The sequence below is a fragment of the Cnephaeus nilssonii genome, assembly GCF_951640355.1.
Source record: "Cnephaeus nilssonii genome assembly, chromosome: 11".
Taxonomy (NCBI): Eukaryota; Metazoa; Chordata; class Mammalia; order Chiroptera; family Vespertilionidae; genus Cnephaeus; species Cnephaeus nilssonii.
The window spans coordinates 29,631,874-29,658,692 of record NC_137082.1 but is presented as its reverse complement, the minus strand read 5'-3'; the positions used below and the strand labels follow the sequence as shown (position 1 = coordinate 29,658,692).

Below are 26,819 nucleotides of genomic sequence, written 5' to 3'. Positions count from 1 at the left end.
GGACTTCTTGACAACTGGACACGGGGCCTTGTTACCTTCAGGCATCATTTGACGTCTGTGCCCCAGCCCAGTGTTCACAACCACTGGGAACACAGGACAGGATCCTCACTCTCCAGGAAATAAGAGTGAGCCATGCCAGGTGTGATATAATGAGGTGCAGTTCAGACCAGCTTCCTCGAGGAGGTGGTGCTTATACGGGGTGCTGAGGTCCTGAGTGACTTTGGCCAACAGAGGAGTTGGCATTCCCAAGGTGGAGGGGGAGCCCAAGCCTGGAGTAGTGGGTGGAAGGCAGGTTGGGGAAGGCCGACTGCCAAGCTGCTGCGTCTGGACTTGATTCACTAGGCCCCTGGGGGCCGCTAAAGGTGATAGGTGCAGTGGCTTGATTAGAATAGGGCTCGATAAAAGTGCATCTCAAACTTCAACGTACAGTGGATCACCTGGGAAGTTTGTTAAAAATGCAGATTGTAACTCAGTAGGTCTAGGGCAGGGCCTGAGACTCTGCATTTCTAACAATATCCTGGGTAGTGTGAAGTAGCCAATGAGAGGGGGGGCGGTTCCATGGGCCATCTTTGTGTAGTAAGGGTTGAGATTATGGATTCCGGCCAGGCAGGTGCAGGGATGGGTGCAGGTCAATTGAGACCTAGAACAGGTAAAGGGACCGTCCAGGCTCCTGTGGATTGTGTTGGGGGAGGTGTGGGGACTGCCTCTGTGGGGGCTGAGGTGGAGGTAGGTGATAGTGTAGAGCAGTGGTCGGCAAACTCATTAGTCAACAGAGCTACAGTTTGCCGACCTCTAGTGTAGAGGGTTCAGGATACAGGGTGCTGGGAAGTGGGGCTGGGTGAGGGGGGGTATCTGGGGGCTTGAGTCTCAGGCCAGGAACCAGGACTGATCTCCAGGGTGTCTGGCAGTGATGAGTTCCCAAGACTACAATAAGGTGTCTTAGGTGACTGCCCCAGGGCAGGGTGACATGCAGGCGGCATGTAGGCATCTTATCTTTGCCCACAGCTGAGCCCAGCCCTGTGGGTAGCCAATCTGGGGTGAGCATTCTTCCTCTATCCAGGCTTGGCCCAAGGAGATTGGGGAAATAGCTGACTTTAGTCCCAGACATAGCATCTTTTCCTAGAAGCCCCCAGAGTCTCCTCAGCTTTTGAGCCATTCCCTCCAGCAGGTGCAGCTGTCCCTTATCCTGGCCTGCATTCTTGCAGCCACTACCAATGGTTACATGAGCTGCGCTGTTGGGGTCTTCTCCCACTGGGCCCCCTCCCCGGTGCACCTGGAAGTGGGGAGGCCTAGATGCTTCTCTCTGCTCCGACCCTGGCTGGGCCACTAAAGGCAAGTGTCTGCTCCTCTCTGAGGCCTCAGTTTTCTGTAAATTGAGGGATTCCATCCTCTTCCTGGGGAGCAGGGGAGAGGGTCACAGGATTTGTTGGGTGGGATACGGCTTCTTCCTAGAATGGCAGCTGAATACATTTTAATTTTGGTTTAATATTAAAATTTGAATGCTAATGATGGAGTAGAATGAGCAATTTGCATGAAAGAATTGTCCAGTGTGCTTTGGGGGGGTCTCGGGGGGTTCGGTATTTTCGGGCACTGGTCAAATGAGGTCTCTTTAGACCTTGGCAGGAGGGTAGTCAATCGCCTCACCCAAAGGAAGGTGGGACAGTTCTGCTGCCCTGGGCAGTGCCAAGAGGGGCTCTTAAGCTGAATTCCTCAAATATTTCACACACTTCCTAAAAGGACTGTAGGACTCAGTGTCTGCCTGTGTGCCCCTGCTGTGCCAGGCTCTCCTGAGGGGGTAGGAGGGGGCTGCATTTTTGAAAGACTGCTCTGAGAAACTTCAAATAAGGGTAGAAACTGGCAAATTCACTCCACCACACATTGGGAGATTCACAATGCTCTTTAAGAGAATTAACCCTTTGCACTCGCTTGCTTTTTTCTTGATTCCTGCTACCGATGCTAACCGTGTCGAGTCACACTCAACATCCGAGTGCAAAAGGTTAAAGGCTCTGACAAGTCCTGCAGAAAAGAAGCCATTTGGTGTTTCCCAAAATGATTTGACCACGGAAATCTTTTTTTTTTTTTTAAACTTTCTAATATCCCACCAACCTGGAAAACACCCAGTGGGAAGGGCTGATGTGGAAATGTGCTGCTCCATGAACGACTACAAACATGGGTAGTGTCCAAGTCCAGAAGTGCCGGGGAGGGGAGGAAGGGTGGATGGATAACTTCCTAAGGGAGGTGGACTTGGTGAGACGGGTACCATTTGAACAGTCAGTGGAAGAAAAGGGCACTGCAGAGGGAGGGATGGCGTGGAGGGACATGGGGCCAGCTCTGGGTTCTCATGGCAACAGTTCTGCTTCCCTGGGTGGGTGAGGAAGAGACCTGGGAGGACCTGTCTGGTGCCTAGGACCCAACAGTTGCCAGGCCTGGGTCTTTGGGATTCTGGGAGTGCCTCCCACCACTGCTCCTGCCATCTCCTCGCTCTACAAGTTCTCTCCCAGTGTTCATCTCAGAGAGCGGGTTGTGTCCTCTGGGCAAGAAGCTAAACCTCTTGGTGCCTCAGTTTCCTCATTTGTACTGTGGGACTAACATTATTTCCCTTGTAGGGTTGTTGTGATCATTGAATATGTATTGGTTGCTCTTAATGTGGCCTAGGAAAGGGGACAGTGGTCAGGGACGTGAGAAGCACAAAGGCCGGCAGAGAGCATGGTGAGGCTTGGGGTGGGGTCCTGACTAGACCAGAGGAGGGGTCTTTGGTAGAGGAGGAGAAAGTGAGGGCGAGGGTAGCCAGGACTGACTTCCTGGAGGAGTGTCTGGCAGGGTAAGGAGATTTGGGCAGAATGAGGAGAGTTCACAGGCCACGTTGGGCCCTAGGGAACTAGTCTGGGTGTGGGAGTCAGAGGATCTGGTGGGAATGGTGGGTGGGTATAGGAGACAGGGGAGCTGAGGACAGAGAGGAGATGTCAGGGACCTGCCTTCATTCATTAGACCATGGGAAACCATTGAAGGTTTGTGTTTATTTTTTTCAATCCTCACCTGAGGGAGTGTGTGTGTATGCGCGTGCGTGTGTGAGAATTATATATATGTAATTGATTTTAGAGGGAGAGGAATGGGTGGAGAGAGAGAAAAACATTGGTGTGAGAGAGAAACAGCGATTGGTTGCTTCATTTGCTTCCCATATGCTCCCGTATGTACCCTGACTGGGGAATCAAACCTGCAACCTAGGTGTGTGCCCTCACCGGGAATCGAACCAGAAACCTTTGTGTTGTACAAAATGACGACGCTCCAATCAGCTGAGCCACCTGGCCAGGGCCTGCCATCGAAGGCTTTTGAGCAGGACAGGGGTTTGATCAGAGTTGTGTTTCAGTGAGAAACATGACAGAGGTGTGATGGTGGGTTGAAGGTACAAGACGTCTCCCCCCGACATTGGACCTCCTCACGGAACAGCTGTGCCCCTTTACAGCTCAGCATGGGCAGGGGTCAGGTTGCTTATATGACCCTTATCCTCAGATTCTCAGAGGCTCTGAGTCATTTTCCCCAAAAGGTTGGGAATCTCATCCTGTTGCCTTCCTGGAAGGGGTGTTGCAAGTACAGGAAAGGGGGAGGGGGAGTCCCAGGGCCCTTGCTCCCTTCTCCCCCGCCCCTGTGGCTGGTGGGGACCATCCTGCCTTGCTCCTTGCTACACCTCATTTCCTCTGAAGTGTGAGGACTCTTTGTGCAGCAGCTCAGGGGGGGGTGATGGGGTGTGGCATTTCAGACAGTGACCCAGGAGAAGTTGCTTTAATGGTACAAAGTCGGGCAGACCGGAGGGCCCGGCCAGAGGATGCTCAGTGAGCCTGCTCACCCAGCCCAGCCACACTCTCCTGTCCTGCTTTGCCCTTCTCTTTCTTTTCAAACAAGCAGAGTCCGGGGCTTTTCTGGCTCTCTCTAAACATGCTGGGAAGGTGGAGGAGGAAGAAAAGCATTTGGGTTCAGCCAGAGCAGGGTAGCTTGGCGGGGGGAGTGCAGCACCCCTGATATCCCAGTCCAGATTCCTATATCCTCCAGCTACTTCTTGGAGGAGGGTGTAAAGGAAGGTGTGATTTAGCCCAGGAGAAGAAGCACTCGGAAATGAGTTGTAATTTATTAGAAACAGAACAAAGAACCTAGCCATCCCCTGCCAACTTCGTGCCAGGCCCTGGCAGACCCAGAGTGCCTGTCCTCTCCTCACGCTGCCACACTGGTAGTACCAGCAAATGATATGTCTGGGTCTCTAACCCAGGTTCTTGGACATCCGACCCAATGTCCATTCTGCATCTCAGACCCCTCAGAGCCTGTCCACAGACCTTTAACCGTGCCTTCTCACCACACCAGACCTCCCCTCCCCACCCCAAGCTAGGCTAACCCAGCTCCCGGACTTCCTGACCCCAGGGAGGAGGGGCTGCTGGATGCTTTCGGAACTGCAAAAAACTAGACCTTGAGTCAGCTAGATTTTAAGATGACTCAAGCAGAGACACTCAGGACCATCAATGAACAAACATTGTTGAGAAAGCTTTTTGAATGAGGCCTTTAAATGTTAAACATACAGATCCCTTTTACTCTCTTTTTTGGGGAAAACTAATTTAAAAAATCATACACAATTAATGGGAAATTTTTGATTTAATATGAAAAAGTAACGCAAGACAATGAAATTGACTCACTCCTTGGTTTTTAAAGAAGAGTAAAACCTGAGCCTTAGTATCTTACTAAGTGAATTTTGGAGTTCCTTATTTTAGATGGCAAGTGTGGGACTTCTCTGGACCTCAGTTTCCTCTTCTGTAGAATGGGGATATTGATTGCGATTTCACTTATACATCCCATGTGAAATGCTTAGTGCTGCGCTCTGTTCCTCAGATGTACTTAGTGAAAAATAGCGATAACGAAGATGATCTATAATAAAAAAAAGTGTAATATGCAAATTGACCGAATGGCTGAACAGTGGAACGACCGTCTGGACGACCTTCCAGATGAAGCAGGGGCTGCGAGGGCTGAGCCCCTTGCAAGAATTTCATGCATCGGGCCTCTAGTAGAATTACTAGTAAAAGAACAAGTATTTCTGGTGTTTTAAAATGTTTTTATTGATTTTTTAGAGAGAGTGAGAGTGAGAGAGAAACATGGATTTTTTTTTTTTTTTTTAGAGAGAGAGAGGAAGGGAGAGGGAGAAACATCGATGTGAGAGAGAAACATGGATCAGTTGCCTCCCACGAAATGCCCCCTCCCCGAGGATTAAGTCCTCTACCTGAGCATGTGCCCTGACCAGGAACCAAACTGGTGACCTTTTGATGCACGGGACGACGTTCAACCAACTGAGCCACACAGGCCAGGGCAAGCATTTCTTGATTTCAAAAGCTGGTGAGTTATTAAGTCTCTCTTTGAATTCAAGAAAAGGACTTGAAGAATATGTTTAGTATCCAAGCTCAGTGTCTTAACTCCATAGGTGTTTTATGGATTGAATCATGGGTTAAGGGCCAACGTGAGCATTTTGAAATGAACACCATTGTCTTGTCAGACCTGGTTCCAGCTCTTGCTGGGGTCCTGCTTCATTGTTGAACTTAATGGAGAGCCCTTTATTGATGAACCTGGGTTAGGACTTGTTAGAAGACCAAGTTACACCGCCCTGTAGTTACCACACAAGGAAAATCTTGGGCCTTTGAGAGAGGAGGGGAACTATCTAAAGCAGGGGTGGGGCCATTCGGCCTGCGGGCTGTATAAGGCCCGTACATCATTTGGTCTGGCCCCGCCACAGCATTAGGGGCAAGTTAATTAAAAGTTTCGCCCACGATAGCAAGCTAATTTTTAAGTTGATAATTCTGTATGGCCTGCAAATGATGTTATAAATAACCAAATGGCCCTTGGCAGAAAAAAGGTTCCCCGTCCCTGGTCTAGAGGGTAGCAGGAGTTAGTTGCTTTTAGAATTTTGTGTGTGTGTAGGCATAGCAATTAGACCAGCATCCCTGTCCCTGTTTTTGGAGGATAAAACCAAGGGCCAAAGGGTTGTGGCCTGGTGTAGTGCCTGGCAAACCTTGAGCCAGCCCCTATGGGACAGGGAGACTCAGGTAGCCCGGTGACCACTCCACCATCACCCTGGGCAGGAGGCAGATGGCTTCCCCAGGGCAGCCCTTGTTTTTGGCAGTGCAGCCAGGTTGAGCCGCTAGGCTTGGGGATGCCTCCTGCCAGGCAGCCCCGAGTGGCTGGCGCAGTGTGTGCAGCGTCAGTCTGTGGGGAGGGGTGAGACAGAAGTGCCAGGCAAAGGGCTGTCCTCAGTCCTGCTGCCCCCGGAGGCCTTCGGGGGCCTGAGAACTGGGCAAGCGTTGGGCAGAAAGAGGTGAGCTCAGTGTTGTCAAGCCCTGCTCTGCCCTCACTTTATCTGGGTGGCCTCCGTCACATCTGGGAACCTCTCTGAGCCTGTTCCCTCATCTGTAAAGTGGGCACCTGGGTGTTTGGAAGCATTAAATGATGCCATGAATGGAGAGTGCCCAGCTCAGGGCCTCATAGTGAAGGATTCAATAAATAGGGGTTTACTGTGTGGTTCATCTGGTGGCTGGATTTTTGGGGGATGTTTTCCTTTTTTCCTTTTGTGATCTTGCATGCCACCTTCGCTCTGTGATCTGTGCTGAGTGGGGGCCATAGGAGAGGGAGCTTTGTGGGAAAAGAGTTCACAGCAAAGGGGGACCCCCTCCCCCCAAATGCTGCTGCCTGGACCCAGCAAGCCTTGGACACTTAGCTCTGCCATGTGGGCTGCAGTGTCTCTTCGGGGGCAGAGAGCTGGCAGAGGGGGGACCCGGTGGCTCTGGAGAGAGGACAGGCTTGCAGGAGACCCCCTCCTCCCGGGGGCTGGAGCTGAAGCACAGTCAGGCTTTGTGCAGAGTCACGCGGGGCCGGCAGGGGGGAACTGTGCCCGGGCTTGGGCTTGTCTCACAAGCCTCAGTTCTTGTCAGTGGTTTTGAAAGAGTCTGGAAAGTGCTGACGGGGCAGTCCTCCTTCACCCCAGAACTGTGGGGCTGCGGCTCCTGGCAGGGAGAGGGTAGAAACCTGGCAGGGAAGCCACCTCTTCGTCTGCCAGCGCCTACCTCCCAGGCCTCAAGTGCCCCAGGTGCAGAACGGTGGGTCTCTGTGTGGAGACACCGACCCTGGTCAGGAGCTGGTCAGGACAGTGCCCGCGGGTGCTGCCTGATGAAGTGGGATTGGCGGAGGGACCGGAGGTTGTGTGTTTTGGGATGTGCTGGGCCCTGCAGTGGGAGGTGGCCTGGGGAGGTGTTCCCAGTGCTGGTGTAGCCTTGAGAAGAGAACTGGGTTCCGGAATGAGAGCATCTGGGCTCCCCTCCCACCTGCAGGTCCTGCACTACGTTGTTTGGCCTCAGTTTCTGGTCTGTCTTACCCCACAGGCTTGTTGTCAAGGGGAGAGGGATGACCAGCTGACATAGAACTTGTCAAGGTTTGTTCCTGCGGTGTCATGACTGGTTGCCCAAGTCATCCTTGCCCTCATCCCCACATCCTGCCATTCAGCAAGTTCCCAGAAGGTCACCATAGCACTTCTCCCTCTGATCCCCTTCGGTCACTTCCTCTGCTCCGGGAGCCGCAGCCCCACAGTTCTGGGGTCACCTCTTCAGAGAGGCTTCCCTGGCCTCCCCTCACAGAGCAGCTGCGTCTCCCCTCACCCTACTTTGCTTTTTTGGGGGCACCTGTCACCTCTGATTGGTTAGATCCTCGAAGGGGAGGCTGTTGTTGTGTCCAAGTGCCTGGCACAGAGTAGGGCTTGCTAAGCTTTTTGTTGTTCTTATTGTTATTGTGGTAAAGTATACTTGACATAAAATTTACCATTTTAACCATTTTTAAGTAGTCCCTCCTTATCCATAGGGGATATGTTCCAAGACCCCCAGTGTTTGCCTGAAACTGTGATTACACTACATATACATTATGATTTTTAGTATACATACACACCTATGATAAAGATTATAAAGTAGACACAGTAAGATTAATAACAATAACTTACAATGAAATAGAATAATTATAACAATATACTATAATAAAAGTTATGTGAATGGGGTCTTTCTCCCTGTCAAATATCTTATTGTACTGTATGTACAGTGTGGACACACTGGACAAAGGGATGTGTCACATCCCAGGCAGGATGGACTGGAACGGTGAGAGATTTATCATGCTACTCAAAAGGGTACACAACTTAAAACTTATAAATAGTTCATTTCTGGAATTTTTCATTAACTGAAACCTGGGAAAGTAAAACTGTGGATAAGGGGGGCCCCCAGGATGTCCTGTGCCCAACCCAGACTTCTCGCCGCATCGTGCATTGGCTCTGCAGCGCCTGTACTGTCGCTGAGTGACCATCCTGCCCACCTCCCGCTTTCTCTGGATGGTGGGGACTGCAGGTGATGCCTGATGAAGTGGAGGGGTCCTTCTCCACATTCCACTCCCTGGGCAATCTGGGGAGCTGGGGCCATTCTGCCCTTTCTCTTGTGTGCCACCGTGGGGGTGTGCTTACATGTGTGGCTGACTGGCTTGGGGAAGCTCAGGAGAAGCCCTCCATGCCTGCACGTGGCTTGGGTAGTGGCTGCTGCAGCTTCGGAGGAAGGCCAGGTGAGTGGCCATGTGGGGCTTGCAGGGTGATTCATGGAGGGAAGGAAAAGCGGTATTGAGAGTTGATCTTAAAAGCAGCACCTCTGAGTCTTTGCACATACAGTTCCCCCTGCCCGGAGCTCATTTCTAATTTCTTTCCTGGAAATCTTCTCTGACTCCTCTCCCTGCCCCATTAGGCACCCTTTCTCATCTTCTCCCACATTGTTCATTACAGTCCTTATCAAATCCTTATCGCCGCATGTTATACCTGTGAGTTAACTGGCTGTGTACCTGTCTGTTTAACCCATTGCTGTGTTCTTCCCAGGGCTGGGAGCCTAGGACCCTTTAGAGAGCAGAGCAGGGGTGATGTAATTCCCATTTTTTTTCAGATGAAGAAACAAAGTCTTCCCCAAGATCACTCAGAGCTAGATCCCATCCTGCACCCTGGTCCTCTCAAAGGGAGCCGTCCCCGAGGGCAGAGGTTGGCCCTGTGTAGCCTGAGATGCATTATAGACTAGGAATGCACAGGGCTTAGGGAGCTGGGCAACTGTGGGGAGGGGGTAGAGGGAGACCCTCAATTTAAGCTGGGGGTAGAGAAGTGGAGCTTGGACACTGTCTGGCTTGCTATTCTCTCTGCCTCCTCCTGTCCTGCATAGGCAGACACGATATCTCTGGGTGGGCCTGGAGTCTGCATTTGGAGCCTGCTATACATTAGCTTCATGTAGCACCTTTAAAAAAATAACCATGCCAGGACCCCAACCCCAAACAGTCTGATTTAGATGATCCAGTGTGTGTGTGTGTGTGTGTGTGTGTGTGTGTGTGTGTGTGTAGGGGGCTGGGTATCAGTCTTTTATAAAAATCTCCAGGTGAGTCTAATACACTGGCTGGGAAGGAATTCCTGTCTCCTGAGCCTTGTAAGTGGTAGGGGCTGGGCCAGGCTCTCTGCTCACTCCACCCTAGTCTTGAATTTCAGAAAAGAGGGCCCTGGGGCCCTGAGTGAAATGGGAAATTTGCCTAGGGTCCCCACCCTGGGGGTGTTCCCCAGGGAGAGAGATTTGATGACTCTATTAGTTACCTAGTGCTGTGTAACAAACAACCCCAAAACCTAGTAGCTTAAAACAACAGTAAACATTTATTATCCAAACATTTAGTATCCTCACAGTTTCTGTGGGCCAGAAGCTTGGGAGTGATTTTGTTGGGTGTTTCTGGCTCAAGGCCTCTCAGGAGATTGCAGGCAAGATGATGGCTGGGCTGCAGTCATCTGAAGGTTTGACTGGGGCTGGAGGGTTTGCTTCTGGGTGGTTCACTCACATGCTTGGCAGCATGGTTTGGCTGTTGGTAGGAGGACTCAGTTCCTTGCCTCATGGGCTTCTCCATAGGGTTGCTTTAGTGGCCTTGTGGCGTGATGACTGGCTTCCCCCTGAGGAAGCAGTCCAAGAGAGCAAGGTGGAAGCCACATGTGTTTTTTAATTTTTATTTATTTATTTAATTTGTTGAACTTCTCAGGGTGACATTGGTTAATAAAATTATATGGGTTTCATGTGTACAATCTATAATACATCACCTGTATATATTGTATTGTGTGTTCATCACCCCAAATCAAGTCTCCTTCCATCACCATTTATCTCCTCTATACCTTCTACCTTCCTCCTCCCCCTCACCCCCTTTCCCGCTGGTAATCACTATACTGTTGTCTGTGTCTGAGCTGTCTTTTTTTTTTTATACTTAATCCCTTCACCTTTTCCACCCAGCCCCTCATCCCCCTTCTCCTCTGACAGCTGTCAATCTGTTCTCTATTTATGAGTCTGTTTCTAATTTGTTTGCTTATTTTATTCATTAGATTCCACACATGAGTGAAATCATATGGTACTTGCACAATGTGTTTTATGACCTAGTTTCAGAAGTTACACTCATCATTTCTACAGTATCCTATTGGTTACATAGGTCAGTTTGGGAGGAGACTATGTTAGGGCACAAGTACTAGGAGGCAAGGATCATTGAGGGCCATCTTGGAGGCTGGTGACCACACAGATTGTCCTGTCATTACACTTGCAGCCTCATAGACCTTGTCCGAGAGGGCCAAGCATCCCGAGTAAGTGAGGGGGGCGGTGCCCTTCTCTCCTAATCCTCTATTTCTCCCGTCATCAGATCACAGCAGTGTCACTGCAGAGTGTGGTGGTTTCTCTGAGGCCTGGAGATCATGAATCATCATATAGTAGGGTCTTTGACTTCTCTATTGGCTGGACTTCCCCTTGCTCTTAGCACATTTGGTGTCCTGGCCCAGCCCTCCCAGTGGTCACCCCACTAGTGTGCAGACTCGGGCCTGGAGGAATATAAATATACCATTGCTGTTACATGCCTGGTTGTGGGCTAAGCACTCTGCATTGTCACACTCAACCCTGTGAGGCAGGTATTCTTTATACCCATTCTACTGATGAGGAAACTGAAGCTCAGGTCATTCGTCTAATAAGTGGTAGAGATTCAAACCACCGGTATTAAAAAACAAGTGATCTGGCCCGGCCGATGTGGCTCAGTGGTTGAGCATTGACATATGAACCAGGAGATTCCTAGTTGGGACACATGCCTGGGTTGTCAGCTTGATCCCCAGTGTGGGGCATGCAGGAGGCAGCCGATCAATGATTCTCTCTCATCATGGATGTTTCTATCTCTCCCTCTCCCATCCTCTCTGAAATCAAGAAAAATATGTATTAAAGAACAAGTGATCTGACCCCAGACCTGTATGGAAACCATGGTGCTATAAGGTGTCCCCTAAGAAGGGGACTATTTATCAAGTTACATCATTAAGTGAAATACAGTAAAGTATGTTTTTGTGATTGTGTTTGTGTCTATCTGAGATTCCTCCAGGGCCATGGTGACTTGGGGGCTTCAGAACAGGGTTGGTGTCTTTTTTTTTTTAACTTTAAATATATGTTTTTTATTGTTAACAGTATCTAGATGTCTCCCATTTTCCTCCCCTGTGCCTCCTCAGTCCAGCCCCTACCCCTTACCACTCTATTTTCTGTGTCCATAGACTATGCATATAAGTTTTTTGGTTTATCTCTCCCCGTCCCCTCTGAGATATGTTGTTCCATGCCTCCATGCTTTGGGACTTATTTTGTTGGTCAATTTATTTTGTGCATTAGATTCCACAAATAAGTGAGATCCTGTGATCTTTGTCCTTTTCTGACTGGCTTATTTCACTTAGCACAATAATCTCCAGATTCATCCATGCTCTCTCAAAGGGTAAGAGATCCTTCCTTTTTACAGCCCCACAGTATTCCATTGTGTAAATGTATCACATTTTTTTTATCCACTCATCTACTGATGGTCACTTGGGCTGTTTCCAGATCTTAGCTATTATAAATTGTGCTGCTATGAACATAGGGGTGCATATATTCTTTCTGATTGCTTCTTAGGATATATTCTTAGAAGTGGGATCACTGGGTCAAATGGCAGTTCCATATTTAATTTTTTGAGGAAACTCCATACTGTTTTCCACAGTGACTACACCAGTCTGCATTCCCACTAACAGTACATGAGGGTTCCCTTTTCTCCACATCCTCATCAGCCCTTACTGTTTGTTGATTTATTGATAGTATCTATTCTGACAGGTGTGAGGTGATACCTCATTATCGTTTTTATTTGCATCTCTCTAATGATTAATGACCTTGAGCATTTTTTCATAAGTCTATTGGCCATCTGTATGTTCTTTTTGAAGAAATGTCTATTCAGTTCCTTGGCCCATTTTTTAATTGGGTTTTTCTCTTCCTTTTGTTGAATTGTATGAGTTCTTTATGTATTTTGGAAATTAACCCCTTATCAGATATATCACTGGCAATTATGTTCTTCCATAAGTGGGTTCCCTTTTCATTTTGATGTTGGTTTCTTTTGTTGTGCAGAAGCCTTTTAGTTTGATATAGTCCCAGTTACTGGTATTTCTTTTTTCCTTTGTTTCTCTTGCCCTCGGAGATGTATTGGTGAAGATTCTACTACATGAGCTGCCTGAGATTTTGTTGCCTATGTTTTCTTTTAGGAATTTTATAGTTTCTTTACTTACATTTAAGTCTTTTATACACTTTGAGTTTATTCTTATGTATGGTGTGAGTTGGTGGTCTAGTTTCATCTTTTTGCATCTTCCTGTGCAATTTTCCCAGCAACATTTGTTGAAGAGACTGCCTTTGCTCCATTGCATATTCTTGCCTCCTTTGTCAAATATGAATAGGCTAATGGTGTGGGTTGATTTCTGGGGTCTCTGTTCTGTTCCATTGGTCTATATGCCTGTTCTTGTGCCAGTAACCAGGCTGTTTTGATTACAGTGGCTTTGTAGTATAGTTTGATATTGTGATCCCTCCAACTTTGTTCTTCTTTCTCAAGATTGCTGGGGCTATTTGGGTGGTGCCGTGGTTTTGAGGCTGGTTTTCTCTCCAGGATCAGCCCTTCTAGGAGAACTTCCTCCCAGGGAAGTGAGTGACTGTGAGTACCATTTCATATCCGTCCGCTTGTGCCCACAGCCTGGTGTGCTGTCCCCAAGGGCAGTCGGGCACCAATGTCGTTAACCAGGATAGTGACCAACTTTGTGGTTCCTTACAATCCTGTGGGTGCTGACTTCCTGGAGGGGGGGGTCCCAAGTTGGGGTGTCAGATACTGCTTAGAAGGAGGGAACCTAGGCCATGGGTGTCTCATCCTAAAGTTTGCTTAAGGGAGCCACAGTGAAACCTGTGCCTTTAGGACTTTTCTCAGAGACACAGGAGGCTGGCTAATAGAGTCTGGGGTCAGAGCCAGCCTTGTTAAGGGTAGGAGTGATTATTCCCATTTTATAGCTGTGGAAACCAAGGCTTAAGCCAATGGACTCTCCAAAGGCCACACTGGTTAGGGGCAGAAGTCACTGTCTGGACAATTTTGTCTCCTCCAGGCGTGTCCAGAGGTGGCGTAGTCATCATATAAAACCCTGACCTGTCTCTGGGCTGAGGGGGAATGGGATTTGCCTGGTCTGGGATTTCTGGGTGTTTTTACATCTGAAGAATAATTGCTTTTTCCTTTCGTTCTCTCTCTGTGAGATCTGGGATCTTAGTGGAAGAATGTGGTCTCTGCTGGCAGACAGGTGACTGCCTACCCTGCCAGATAGGACATCTACGGGTAGATACACACAAAGATGGGAAACTAGGGCATGAAGTGTGAGGAGCTGGGGTTGGAGATGGAAGCTGAGCTCACATTTCCAGGGTGTCTGGCCCAGATTTTGAAAGTTCATAGGAGATGTTTAGAAGCCATCAAGACCAGCACTTGATCTGCTCTATTGTCAGAGCGTGATCCATTCACATGCTTTTGCTGAAGGCAGGATCTCTAGGGTGGAGTTTGGGGAAAAGCTGTTTGGGGTTGGTATGGGAACAGGAATTCAGTCTTAGGCTCTGTCCTGGCCCATCCCCACCCCTGTTTCTCTTTCCAGCCATCAAGACTGCCAGCTGAACGTTATGCCCGTCAGAGACCTTACCCTTTCTCTGGCTTTTTTTCCATGTTTGCTTCCCCTCCTCTGTCCCCAAGTAGGCTTCTAGCCAGAGGCTGGTGATCTTCAGGGTCTGTCCCTGCAAGGCAGCGATAAGCTGAGGTCTTAGAACAATCCACCTGGGTCTCTCTGGCCTTGCAGAGCATCATGGGAAATAGAGACTGGCCCAGAATGCTCACCTCTTCAAGAACGACACTAGTGCTTATGTGGGTCATGCTGTTGGATTTGTCCCCCCCAAATATATAGTCGAAGGCTGCCTCTCTCCATGTAGTACAGGCTTCCCACTTCAGAAAAGGCTTACAAAGACTTTCAAAGTTGTTCTTTTAGGGACCTTACACATCTGGCTGTGGGGAAGAGATGTGGCTAACAAAGACGCTGTGCTTGGAGAGAAGTGTGAGTGCCAGGAAGGATGGTGGGCCCTCCCCAGAGCCTCTTCCTCATCCTGGTCTTGAGGGGGCATAGCTGGTAGGAGGGTTCTACGGAATGAGGCACCCACGCCTTGTTCCTTTTATGATCCCATCTCTGATACCTGTCCCTACCCCCAGAACTGGGTAGGTTGAAACAGTGTTGAGGGTAGTCTGATTGATGTCAGGATCAAGAGTTGGGGCCAAGGCTGAGGCAGGGGTCTGAGTTCAGGTGAAGGCTGGGGTTCCTTAACTGAAATGGAGCTCTGGGTCCTAGGAGAGGTGGCTCCCACCTCTGTACTAGTCTCTTTGGGAGCTTTTTCCTTTTGTTCTCTCTCTGAGTCCCACCAGGTAGCTGAACCTGTCCCCATTTTATAGATGGGAAAGCTTGAAGATTAAAGGAAGCAGGTAAGCATCTGATGGGACTTAGACATGTGTGTCCGGGAGGCGGGGTACAGATGCTGTGTCTTTGGGGTGAGTTCAGATGTGTTGGCCAGGTATTTCCCAGAGAAGGTGTCACCTGGCAAGGGGGAGACTGAGCTGGGGCCTGCGCCTCTGGGCGCCCAGGCCCGTGTTCTCTCCCTCTCCTTGTGTCTCCTGCGCTCATAGGCTGTCCTTGTCCTGTGTCTGCCCCTCCCACCCCCCATCAGTCACTGGCCAAGCCTGGCTCAGCTATCCTGCCTCTTTCACTTCCTGGCTGGCTGGGCAGGGTGAGGAGGACTGGGGAGGGTCTGGCTAGGAGGAGCTCCGGCCCAGCCCCTTCCTGGGGTTGAGGGGTAGGAGGAGCCTTGCAGGCAGACACAGAGCCCCTTTGTCTGGGCCTCTGTGCAAAGCAGCTGGTCTGGGATTTCTGGGTGTTTTTACATCTGAAGAATAATTGCATTGTCTGGGGGCCCCTCGAGAATCTAAATCCCTCCCAGACCTGCCAGGCAGTCCAAAGAGATTCCCTTAAAAGCCCCCCTCCCCTTCTGTTGGAAGCTGAGGCAAAGGGTTCCCTGCAGGGAAACTGAGGTAGGGCTGCTGCCCTCGAGCACTGAGCACTAGGAGTATCCGTTGAGAGGAGATACTTGGAATTCCCCAAGGTTGGTTGGGGAGGGTGCAGGTGGCCCCCAGAGCCCTGGGAGGGCTCACAGGAGCTATGGGGCTCAGAAGAGGGGCGGAGCCTGCTGGTTGGAAGGGGCGGGCCTGTTTGGAGTGCTTCAGCTGGTGGAAGCTGGACCCTGAGGGGTGAGGAGCCAGGTGGGCTAACTGCCTTGGCCATGCTCCTCTCCTCTGGGAAATGGGTCTTGCACTTGGGTGACCTTGAGGAAAGGACAGGAGGCAGACACATTTGGGAGTAGCCCGTGTTCAGAAGGGAGCCAAGGAAGGGTGGACATTTTTTGTATTTTTGAGGGGCGACCTTGGAAAGGTGTGGGGCACTTGGGAAGATGGCCCTCTGTGGGTGGTATTGTTTTTGTTGTCGTAGCCACTGTTGGGGAGGGAAGTGGACTCCAGCACTAAGGAGAAGGGGCACCTTGTGCTGAGCTAGACCGTGGAACCTCCCTGTAGTTCACTCCTGGGACTGTGGCCCTGCTCGGTGGTTGTGGCCCTGCTCAGCGATCATGGGGCTTAGCCTCACTCCAGAATAACGGGCAACAGCATTTCCTGGGGTGAGACGCCCATGCTTTGAGAACAGGCAGGGGGCGGGTAGTGGTGGTTGCAGAGCAGAACCAGTATAAGAAGCTCACATTTCCAGGGTGTCTGTTGCTTTAGGAAACATCAGTGGAGCAGGCCTTGCTGGTGGTTCAAGCAATAGACAGCTGTGCAGCTACACAGCTGCACAACCACAGCGCTCCGCACAAGGGTGTGCGTATAAGAGAACCGAGAGCCAGATTCTCTGATGTGTGCAGGAGGGACGTTTCCCACAGGCCTTCAGCTGGGCTGCACTGGGGATGTTCAACTGTAGTGAAGTTGGGGTATGTGTCTATGTTTGAGGGGGTGGAGTGCAAACTGAAGCCACAAAGGTCAGCTAGGTCCAGAGGGTCAAGGGCTAAGGCCTTCCTTATGCCTGGTTCAGGTGGAGGAGGCAGCCCCCCTCTCCCCCCGGGGAGGTTGAGTGTGGAGGCAAAGTTATTTGGACTGTGGAGTTGACATAGTTTGACCCGATGGATAAGGGCGGTTCTTCCATGAAGGGTGCCTTCCGTTTTGAGCCTGGGAGTGCTTGGCACTCCAGAAGCTTTAACTGCCATGGGGAAAGTGTAAGGCGATGTGTGGTGACCCCAGTTCCAAGAGGGGCTGGGCAGGGTCATATGTGGGAGGCCAGGACTAACACATGTCTCTGGTATTTGGTGATTGGGAGGCAGTTCTTGGAGGGTAGATCTCAGGGTGACAGGGAACTGGTGAGGATATTGAGAGGAGGTGGTGGGGAAGCTGACACATGCTTGGCTGCTAGTGCCCGTTCCCGTTGGGGGGCCTCCTCGTGTTCCTTCATCCCTGTTTGGTGACCCTGCCAGGGGACAGGGTTTTTGTTCCCTGTGTCCTCTCTCCTCCCCCTGCCGCCCTCTTCTTTCCAGTTTGGTTTCTTGGGCAGGTCAGTCAGGGCAGTGTGGGCTCTGGGCAGCAGGGGGAGGTGGTGGCCTGCAGGCTGGAAGGGGATGGAGGATGGGGGTGGGCAGCAGGGCATCGTGAATGGTGATGAGACACTCATGCAGTGTCTGGCCTGATTCCTTGAAGCTGCCAGTCTTGGCCTGCTTGTGGACTTGGGGACGCAGGCTCCCACCCCCATTTTGGCATGTAAGCAGGAACAAGAAGGCAAGTGCTATTGTCCTGTGGCCCTGCCCATCTCCTCCCCATCCCTCCTCCTCCTCCCAACCCTCCTCCTCCTCCTCCTCCTCCTCCTCCTCCTCCTCCTCCTCCTCCTCCTCCTCCTCCTCCTCCCCCCTCCTCCTCCTCCTCTTCCCTGCCTGGCTGAGCCAGCACTTTTTTCCTTCTCTCCTTTATCTGCTTGAAAAGTACAGGGTGTTCTGTTTCTCCTGTGCATACAGATCAAGGAGCGGATGTTGTTTATTTATTGATTTCCCCAAATCTAGAGAAGGGCAGGTGGGCACTGAGGAGCATTAAGTGATTCTTCCTCAATAAGGCATTTTCTCTTAAAATTAAAAAAAAAAAATTTCGAAAGGGAAAGATGACACAAACCAATGGAAAATAAATTGCTTTCCCCACCCCCAACCAGGTAACAGAGCACCTGAAAGTCCAGTTCAGCATTTAGCTGGGGCCCAGCACCCAGTAGGTGTCCCTGGACATAATTTTCTCTCTCCCTTTCCGTTTGGACCCCGAGGTGTGTTGGCTCCCAAGGCTGATACGGGGGACACGGGGCACTGGCGCCTTATCTGTCTGCCGTCAGTGGGCTGTGTGAGTGGCCTCTCTGGCTTCTTGGGGGTGCTCGGGGTTGACGGGTCCATCTGGGGTTAGCTATGAAGGTCAGGGGTGCAGGTGACCTATATGGCCCACTTACCTGTTTCTTCTGTGGCACCCCAGGTGTGATGTCTGAGTTCAAGGTCTCTGATACTTGGGAACTCAGGATTCTTTCTGTGTTCATCTTGGAGGCAAGCTGCTGGCCTGTACTTCCCACAGTCCATTCCTGAACCCGGTCACAAAGACAGTCTGCTCATAATTTAGCTACGGAACTTTACAAATAATTTTCACACATGAGGCTCTTGAGAATCTTGTGACATCCCCACAGGGCCTTATTTGACTGTCACAGCAGTGTAGTGGGGGGTTCTGTGATGAGACCAGTTTCATCCCAGCCACACTCTGAATTCCACAGGAGCTTTTTGAGAAGGGGTTCCACCAGTAAGATTTGAGAACCACTGCATTGATCCAATCCCTTTATTGTATAAAAGAGGTTATTTTGTTTGTTTTTTGTGGTTTTTTTTTTGATGGCCTAGGGCTGGGGGTGGGGATGGAGGCCACGAAACAAGCATGTAGGCAGAGTGCCCCCAGCCCTGGGGAACAGGCGTGGGAGCAGGGAGGGCAGCAGAGCCACATCGCATGGCGTCATTGGGTGCCCAGCAGTGGTGACGTCAGTGGCAGCTGGCAGCTAGGAGCACCCGGTATGTTTACAGACCTGCTGCAGAGCAGGTTCCTTGTCTGCATGGAATCTCTGACCCTTTCTCTCTGCTGGCTGCCCTGGCAGGGGGTGCAGGCAGCCATACCTCACCTCTGTCTACATTTACTTCCCTGTTAGAACCTGGAGGGGGGAAGGAGGAGGGGAAGAAAGGACTCCAGGCAGCCCTGACCCCCCCATGTGGCTGGATAGAACATCAGGAGAGGGTGGGGGAGGGCGTGTAGAGAGACAGAAGGAGGAGGGAGGAGGAATGGGAAAACCCGGATACAGTCTGAGCTGGGGAGTCCCCTCCCAGGAGCTCTGGGCCATGGCACCACCTTCCGGCCCCCTGAGGAATCATTTCTGCACTGAGCTCGATGGGCCTGGGGAGTTTGGATGGCATTTGGAGGCAGCCCATGCCCAGGTGTGGTGTGGGCAGGGGGAGTGGGTGGGGGAGGGGTGAGGAGCAGTTTCTTAGCCTGAGTATATTGAGAAAAAGGCCACTTTGCTACACCTTGAGATGTGTGGAGAAGGAAGTCAGTGTGCTGGTATTATTTTTTTTATAGGGAGCCAGGAATGGATATCTGAATGGTTACTGAGGTATGCACACACATACATTGAATGGCACAAATCCTAAATAGCTAACGCTGTGGATTCTTGTATGTACATTGTAACCACCATCCACACCAAGGTACATATTCTTCCACCCCAGAGAGTTCCCTCCTGGCCCTGTTCAGTTCCCATCTCACCTCTGTCATCACAGATTGATTTGACCTCTTTGTGAACTTTACATGAATGGAGTCATACAGGATGACCTCTTGTATCTCTGGCGTCTTTTGCTCAATGCAGTGTTGGTGAGATGATTGCTGAGAACTATTTCCTTGTGTGGCTATGCTGTACACAGCACGATAGATTTATTCATTCTCCTGTGGCTGGACCTTTGGGTTGCTCCTGACTATTATGAATAAAGCTGCTATGAACATTCTTTAGCATATCTATTTGGTGGAATATGCCGGATCAGGTACAGGTGACAGCTTTTTAGATGCCCCCTGTCTGCTGCCCAGCAACCACCTTCCACCCATATTTGCTCCCTGTTGTTAGGTCCTGGATACTATTGGAGTCTGCAACTCCTGCCACTGAGACCTCAGCAGAGGCAACTGGAATCTCAGTTGCTTGGGCCGGGAGGCAACCCATGGACACCTTCAGACCTTTGTGGTCACTCTGGGAATAGAGAGGTAGCCTCTCCCAGCCCTTGGGCCAGATTCAGGGACCCCTTCGCCTCCTAGCCATCAGCTCCCTCGCCTGGCGTCTCCGAGCAAGCTGGCTTAGTGTAACTGTCAATTTGATGTCTGGCCTCTGGTGCCACGGGTCCTCACGGTTCACTGTTTCCTGGGCTCCTTGCTGCTTTGTGGTGACTGAGGGGCTGGGTGGCTGGGGAAAACAACCAGAGGTCTACCCGGAATAGCAGAGGCTCATCCAATACCGGCCTCGTGGCATTTTTGGGGGGAGGGCGGGACTAGGTCCTGCCCACCAAATTGCCACCTCACTGAGGCTGTGAAAGAGCAACAGAAATCCAGAGGAGAAGAGAAGGGGCAAGAAAGAGAGAGTGTGAGGGAAGAACGAGGAAGGGAGGGAGAGTAGAGGGAGAGTATCTGGGGTTGGTGTGAGCATCCTGAAGTCCATGCAAGCATCCTGGGGTCAGTGTGAGCATCCTCAGTTTGGTGGGGGCTGAACCACAGCGGCTGTGCTGGCCCAGCTGGTCCAGTGCCAGGCAGTTTCTCTTGACTTTGACCTTCTTGGTCATTCTCTCCCTGACTGGCTCTTGTTTCTCAGCCTTGGGCAAGAGGTAGTGCCTAACAGGTTTTGGATGGGATTGATGGCTTTCAGGGGCTCCAGGTGGGCCCCCAGCTCTCCTGCTTGCTGGTGAGGGCCCACAATGCACCCCTTCCTCCTTCTCTCCCTCTCTGTGTCTCCTCTTTCCACCCCACATCCTTTGGAGATGGCTTTTATTTCCAGGTCCTTGAGGAGGACAGGGAGGGCTCGAGGGCTCCCCTTGAGAGCAGAGCCCGTGAATGCCCCTTGGGGCAGGTGGGAAGTGAAGGTACAGTAGGTGAGCTGTGACATTCCTGTTCCCTGCAGGTTCCTAGGAGGCGAGTGCGGACGGTATGCAAAGTTGTGAATCCAGTGGCGACAGTGCGGATGACCCTCTCAGTCGTGGCCTACGGAGAAGGGGACAGCCTCGTGTGGTAGTGATCGGTGCCGGTTTGGCTGGCCTGGCTGCAACCAAAGCACTTCTGGAGCAGGGCTTCACGGATGTCACTGTGCTTGAGGCTTCTAGCCGCATTGGAGGCCGTGTGGAGAGTGTGAAACTCGGTGAGTGCCACCTCGGCCCAGCTACCTCCCAAAGTCACTTCTTTTCCCCCATTGCCTTGGCCTTGCCTGAAATCTCATTACTTTAGCCGCTTCTCTGGGGGTAGTTATTCCATCATGCATGCTGCCTGGATGTTTTCCAAAAGCTTCCTTTGTCCTCTCCGTAGCCCTCTGAGGTAGGCAGGATAGGGTTCTGGCCTCCATTTTTGGAACATGACCTAGGATTCAGAGTTCAGGAGAGAAGGCATGCCCAGAACCAAGTTATCTTAGCAGTGGATGGACCAGTTTCTGTTTCACAAAAAAGGGGAATTCTGTGAGCTTCTATTAGTCATTAACTTTTGAGTGTGAATTAGTGTATCAGGACCGAGAGTTAGCTGGGACAATAGGAACTCAGGGCAGTGGAGGTGCAAGGGGATTTTGGGCCTCCTTGTGGGTTATGGCAGGTCTCTGGGAAAAGGGCCTGTCCAGGTTGCAGAGTAATGAAGACTCTGGAGAAAGCAGCCAGGTAAGAGACTGACCACAGGGGTGGGCAGATTACGCCAGGGATTCTAGAAGATGGGGACTTGCCTGAAATGCCACTGAAGGCCAGGGCTTCCCAGCCAGGGGGTCTGGCCATGGAGAGATTGAGCAGGTAGGGGCCATGCACTGTGGGCTGTATTGACCATAGGATTTTGTGTCTGTGACTGTTCTCTCACGGGCTACAAGGCCAAGAAGATTCTGTGTGTCTTCTGATGGAAGGGCAGGAGAAGTAGGTGGTCAGGCTTAGAATAAGCAGAGGTTGAAGACACCTGGGTACTTGCTTCTTTCGGAGACTTGGACCGCATTAGGAGTCTTCCCCTATAGCATTTACTGGATAGCGTACACGAAGTTGCATCTGTTGTCCCCTGGCACACACAGGAGAGTATGTTAGCAGTAAGGATGAAAGTGCATCCAAGGCACTTGTAAGTGCGGGGACAGCCAGCAGGGAAGGGTGGGACTCTTTGCCTAACACCTGATTGGCTGGCCTGGAGTCTTAGAGAAGGGGCTGCTGCATTTGTGGTTCTCGAGTCTTGATAAGACATTCAGAGTCTGAGATGGAAGCAGAAGAAGGGAGGGCAAACAGCCCAGTCTCAGTGGTAGCTGACAGCTAAGACATGCTGTGCAGTGAAATGATGGTACAGGTAGTGAGGAGGGAGAGATGGGGCTTCAGGAGCCTGAGGGGATGCACCATCGGGCAGGAAGCCTTCCCTGGGAGAGGGAGGTTGGGTGGGTCTCAAGTGTTGGGGGAAGTTGGATAGTAGTGAGAAGGATGAGGTGTGATACTTGTGGAATGCTATATGTGAGGAACACCAAGGCAGACCTGCCAGGAGAGGGGAGAGCGTGTCCAGGCGAGGGCACATGTGCATGTGCTGTGTGTGCTGACACCCAGCGCTGAAAGCCCAGGCTGCAGTTGGGCTAGCTGCAGTGAGATTGTAGCTGTGAATCTCAGTGATAAGAGGAGGGGTCAAGGACGAGAGGCCCCAGGGACACTGTGTGTGGACCTGGAGATAGTAACTGGTACGCTTTGGATGCAGTGAGGATGACACAGGCGGAGAAGCATGTGGGAGAGGACAGGAAATATCCTCAGACTGGGACCTGCTTTGGGCTGCCCCACCTCCTGGCAGAGCCTGGTGGATAGGGCTGTGGCACTGACCTTGCAGCTGACCTCAAGCTACTCCCCTTGTTCCTGTTTTTGCTGAGTGTCTGGAGCCAGGAAGGGTACCATATTCCTGGACATCACCTCCCAGTGACTGTGTGACTTGGAGCTCCCTGCTCTGCCCTGAGGAGGGTCCCCAGGTTTAGTAGGGTATCCAGGATGCTGGCCCCATTCTGTCCCTATTGGGAGCTAATACCAGGCAAGATTCGTAGGGAGCCTCAAGCCTGAGGCTCTAAAGATTGATGAGTAAAAAATGCCCTCAGTGCCCACCAGGAACCCACAGAAGCAGGGCACTGGGCTTTCAGCTTTTGGTGTCCTCTGGTCTACCCACTTCTAATTAGTCCAGTGTGTGGTGACTCTGGGGCAAATCACTGAGTCATTCAGGTAGCAGTTATCTCAGCCATAAAGTGGAATCCATTTTGTGCCCATACAGTTTCACTGAAAACTTTGGTTGGTTGCCAGAGGGGGACCCTAATCCCCAACTTGCCTTTTGTGGGGGTGGAATGGTTTTCCTGGAGGAAGGAGGGTGAGGCAGTGTTCTAGCCCTCTCTGAAGAAATCCCTACCCCTCTAAGGTCTTACTGTTGTCACCACCAGGACACGCGACCTTTGAGCTGGGAGCCACCTGGATCCATGGCTCCCAGGGGAATCCCATCTATCATCTAGCAGAAGCCAATGGCCTTCTGGAAGAGACAACTGATGGGGAGCGCAGCGTGGGCCGCATCAGCCTCTACTCCAAGAATGGCGTGGCCTGCTACCTTACCAACCGTGGCCGCAGGATCCCCAAGGACGTGGTTGAGGAATTCAGCGATTTATACAACGAGGTGAGGTGTTAACAGACCAGCTAGGCATAGAGTATGCGGGCAGGGAATCCCCTGGCAGTGAGCAGGAAGTCTTTTAAGATCCTGGTCATGTCCTTGCACACTCTCTGGGCCCTGCATTTGGAATATCAGGACAACTTGTGGATAGAATGAAGATGATGAGTGGAGAACTACTAGTTAAAAGATTATTGGTACACATGATTAAATATTTCTCCAGAAAGGCCTTAAACATCTTTTATTAGATTTATTACTAGGTACTTAGGCAGTGATTGTTGTTATTGCTTTTGGATACTCTTGTAAATGGTAATTTAAAAACAATTTTATTTTCTAGTTGTTCCTGGCATATAGAAATATAACTGATTTTACATATTGATTTCAACTACCTTGGTAAATTATTATTTTATTACTAATGCTATATCTGTTAATATGTTGTATTGATTTATATTCTAATAATGTTTTGGAATTTTATGTATATAATTCTATACAAAAATAGATGAGAATTTTATTTTTTCCTTTCTAATCCTCAGACCCGCATTGTCTAATAGAACTTTCTACAATAATGGAGATGTTTTATACCTGTACTATCCAGTATTGTAGTCACTAGCCACATGTGGCTCTTGAGCTCTTGCAATGTAGTAGTAAAACTGAGTAAGTAAATATTTAATTATTTAATTTTAAATTGCTACGAGTGTCTAGTGGCTACTGTATTGAATAGCACAGCCTAAGACTATTTATTTTTCTTGCCTTATTGCACTGGCCAGTATCTCCAGTATAGTGTTGGATAGAAGTGGCACACATCCTTGTCTAATCAGGTTTTTAAAAATATGTCAATATTTTTAGTATCTTTCAGTGGTGCTGTGAACTGCACTGGACAAGCAAGGTAACATGTAGGCCCTGTTTTCTGATACCTTGTCGTTTATAGTATAACAACCCTTCACTCTAGGTCCATAAATTGGCCAACAAACACCTATTGTACATTTTCTATGGGCATGGGAAAGGAGATGTGACCTTTGTTTTGGGGTAGTTCCTGCTCCGGGAGGCTGGCTCAGTGTGTGTGCACCCACAAGGTATGTTGTGTGCAATCCCATGGTATTATGTGTTTTCACTCAAGTGCAAAGAGACTGAATTATTAACGAGTAGATAAGAACTAGTATTCTTCAAAATGGAACTTCCTGGTCTACCGGGAATCAGTCATGCTCTGATTGTGAGTATTTCAAGCATGGATGCCTCTTGAGAATGACCTTCAGGGTCCATGGCTGACTTGTTCTTTTAAACCCTTAAAAATAGATCACCATCAATTTCTGCTGTGGGCTTGATTTTTGAAAATCAAGAGTGTAAGTTGTAGAAAGTAAGATGGATAAGGTGGGTTATTAGTCTGGGTGGTGATGCTTATGTGAGAAGGAAAGGGTGTTAACCATGAGGCCCAGAGATAGGAGTTCCCTGTGTGGCTGTTAACCAGTGCTGGAGCCTGTTCTAAAGTGGTGCGCTCTAAGCACGGGAAGCCCTGCCTGAGGGTGGGTTCCTAGCAGATAGGCAGCCTCCCTCCAAAGGTGATGACTTTGAAGGGCTTCTCATTTGAATGCGTTATATTTGTTAACAAATCAATGAGTTGCAGTAGTATAGAGCTGACTCTCTGGAGCAAGACTACCTTGATTCAAATACCAGTTCAACCCTTTATTAGCTGTATAATCTCGGGCAAGTTATTGAGCCTTTCTGAGCCTTACTTTCCTCATCTGTAAAATGGATGTAGTTATACCTACTTTATAGTGTCATGAGGACTAAATGAGATCCTGATGAAAACTGCTTAATGAGAATTGGGGTGAGTATTAGCTGTTATAGGCTTGTCTCATTTCCCTTGGGTGACATTAGAAAGGTGCCATTTGACCCAGGTCAGGAGACTGTACCCATATGAAAAACCCATATTCAGTTAAGGCTGTCCTCGCTGGTGAAGAGTCACGTAGAGAGACTGAATTTGTTACTCAGCTGGCATTTTGGCCGCTAGTCAGCATAAGGTAAGGACTGGGTGGGTACCATGTTGGTTATCACCCAAAGGAAAAACCCACGGAGGAGGAGGCAAGTTGAGACCTGACTCCTTGGCAGTAGTACTGGGTGAGGAATTTGCTGAGAACTCTAGTTAAGGCCAAACACCCAGCATCTTGTGACTGAAGGGAGGAAAAATAAACAATTTAACTCATTTACTTCTTTACATTTTATACTTCAGAGACGTTTAATTCGTGTTTATATCTCATGTGGAGATAGATGGTTGGGAGTGGGCAATGCCACCTTCCTTCCTCTTCCCTGCTGCCTGAAAGTCTATGCCAGGGCTGGGTTAAAGGGCAGACTCATTCCCATGAATGTGTGTTTGACCACATTCAGACTCACTGTAGGAAGGGAAGCACACCATTAATAGGCACCAGCCCCAGATGTTTGGCCAGGGAGCCTGCATTTCCCGTGTTCCGGGAGGGAGAGTGCGTGTGTGGTTATGCTCACAACCCGTCAGTGAGGCCAGGGCCTTGGATAAAGTCCAGAGTCCTTGACAAGCCCCTTAGTCCCTCATGCTGAGCCCCTGCCCGCCTTTCCAAAGTTATCTCTTTCCGTGCTGTTCACTTGGGGGTGATGGGGGTGATATACCACAAAGGCAGGAAGGCAGTAGGCCAGGGCTTGTTCATTTCTTTCTGTTGGTGAGATGTGGGTTGAAGTTCTTGACAAAATATGCCCGTGAAATGCATTTCCATTCCTTGGCACACTGGGGTCTCCCTGCTCTCCACATACCCTGCCCCAACATGAGCATCTTCCTTACCTGAGTCTGAGTCCCACAGTAAAGGGAGCACCTTGAGTGGCTCTGAGCAGAGCCAGGCAGCATCTTCTGGGAGATCAGACTTCAGGGCCCCTTCTGCTCCCTCTTCCTCAAAACACTGGCCAGGCCACCGCCCCAGACTGCCCTCTTGGGAGAGAGCGAAGCAGACACGCTTGGGCAGAGGTGGCAGGGAAGCGGTTTGTGCATTTGGTTCTCGGAAAAGAGAAAAGTGTGCAGGTCTAGGTTCTAAAGTGGGTTGTCGGCTTGGCCACGTAGAACCCATGAGGGGTGGGTCCTTTCCCACAAACTGTACAGGCACCAAACGTTTCACTTTTCTAAGCAGGGGCCCAGCAACAGAGCCTCCAGGGCCCACCCCAGCTCCCTCACAAGCCCAGGTGGCCTTAGAGGGCGGCGTCTGGAGGAGGCTGGCTGCCCACGGGAGCTTGCCAGCCCTGAGCCAGGACCCTGTTGAGTCTCAGTGCAGTATGAGCACCACCTTGAGGCACCAAGGGAAGAGGGGTCGCGGGCGTGGCCTATCTGGGGACATCTGGGACGTGTTGGGCCCTTCGGTGTGAGA

The 26,819-nt window shown here is 50.3% G+C and overlaps 1 protein-coding gene across 4 annotated transcripts in view; it reads left to right on the top strand.

Moving 5' to 3' along the window:
• The window catches only part of SMOX (spermine oxidase), a 50,549-nt gene that overhangs the window by 5,658 nt on the left and 18,072 nt on the right, over positions 1–26,819 (top strand). For all 4 annotated transcript variants that reach the window (XM_079783910.1, XM_079783911.1, XM_079783909.1 and 1 more), the window contains exons 2-3: positions 20,720–20,953; positions 23,222–23,448. In XM_079783910.1, the coding sequence (XP_079640036.1) occupies positions 20,746–20,953; positions 23,222–23,448 (435 nt within the window). In that variant the 5' untranslated portion in view covers positions 20,720–20,745. The remainder of the gene's footprint in view (positions 1–20,719; positions 20,954–23,221; positions 23,449–26,819) is intronic.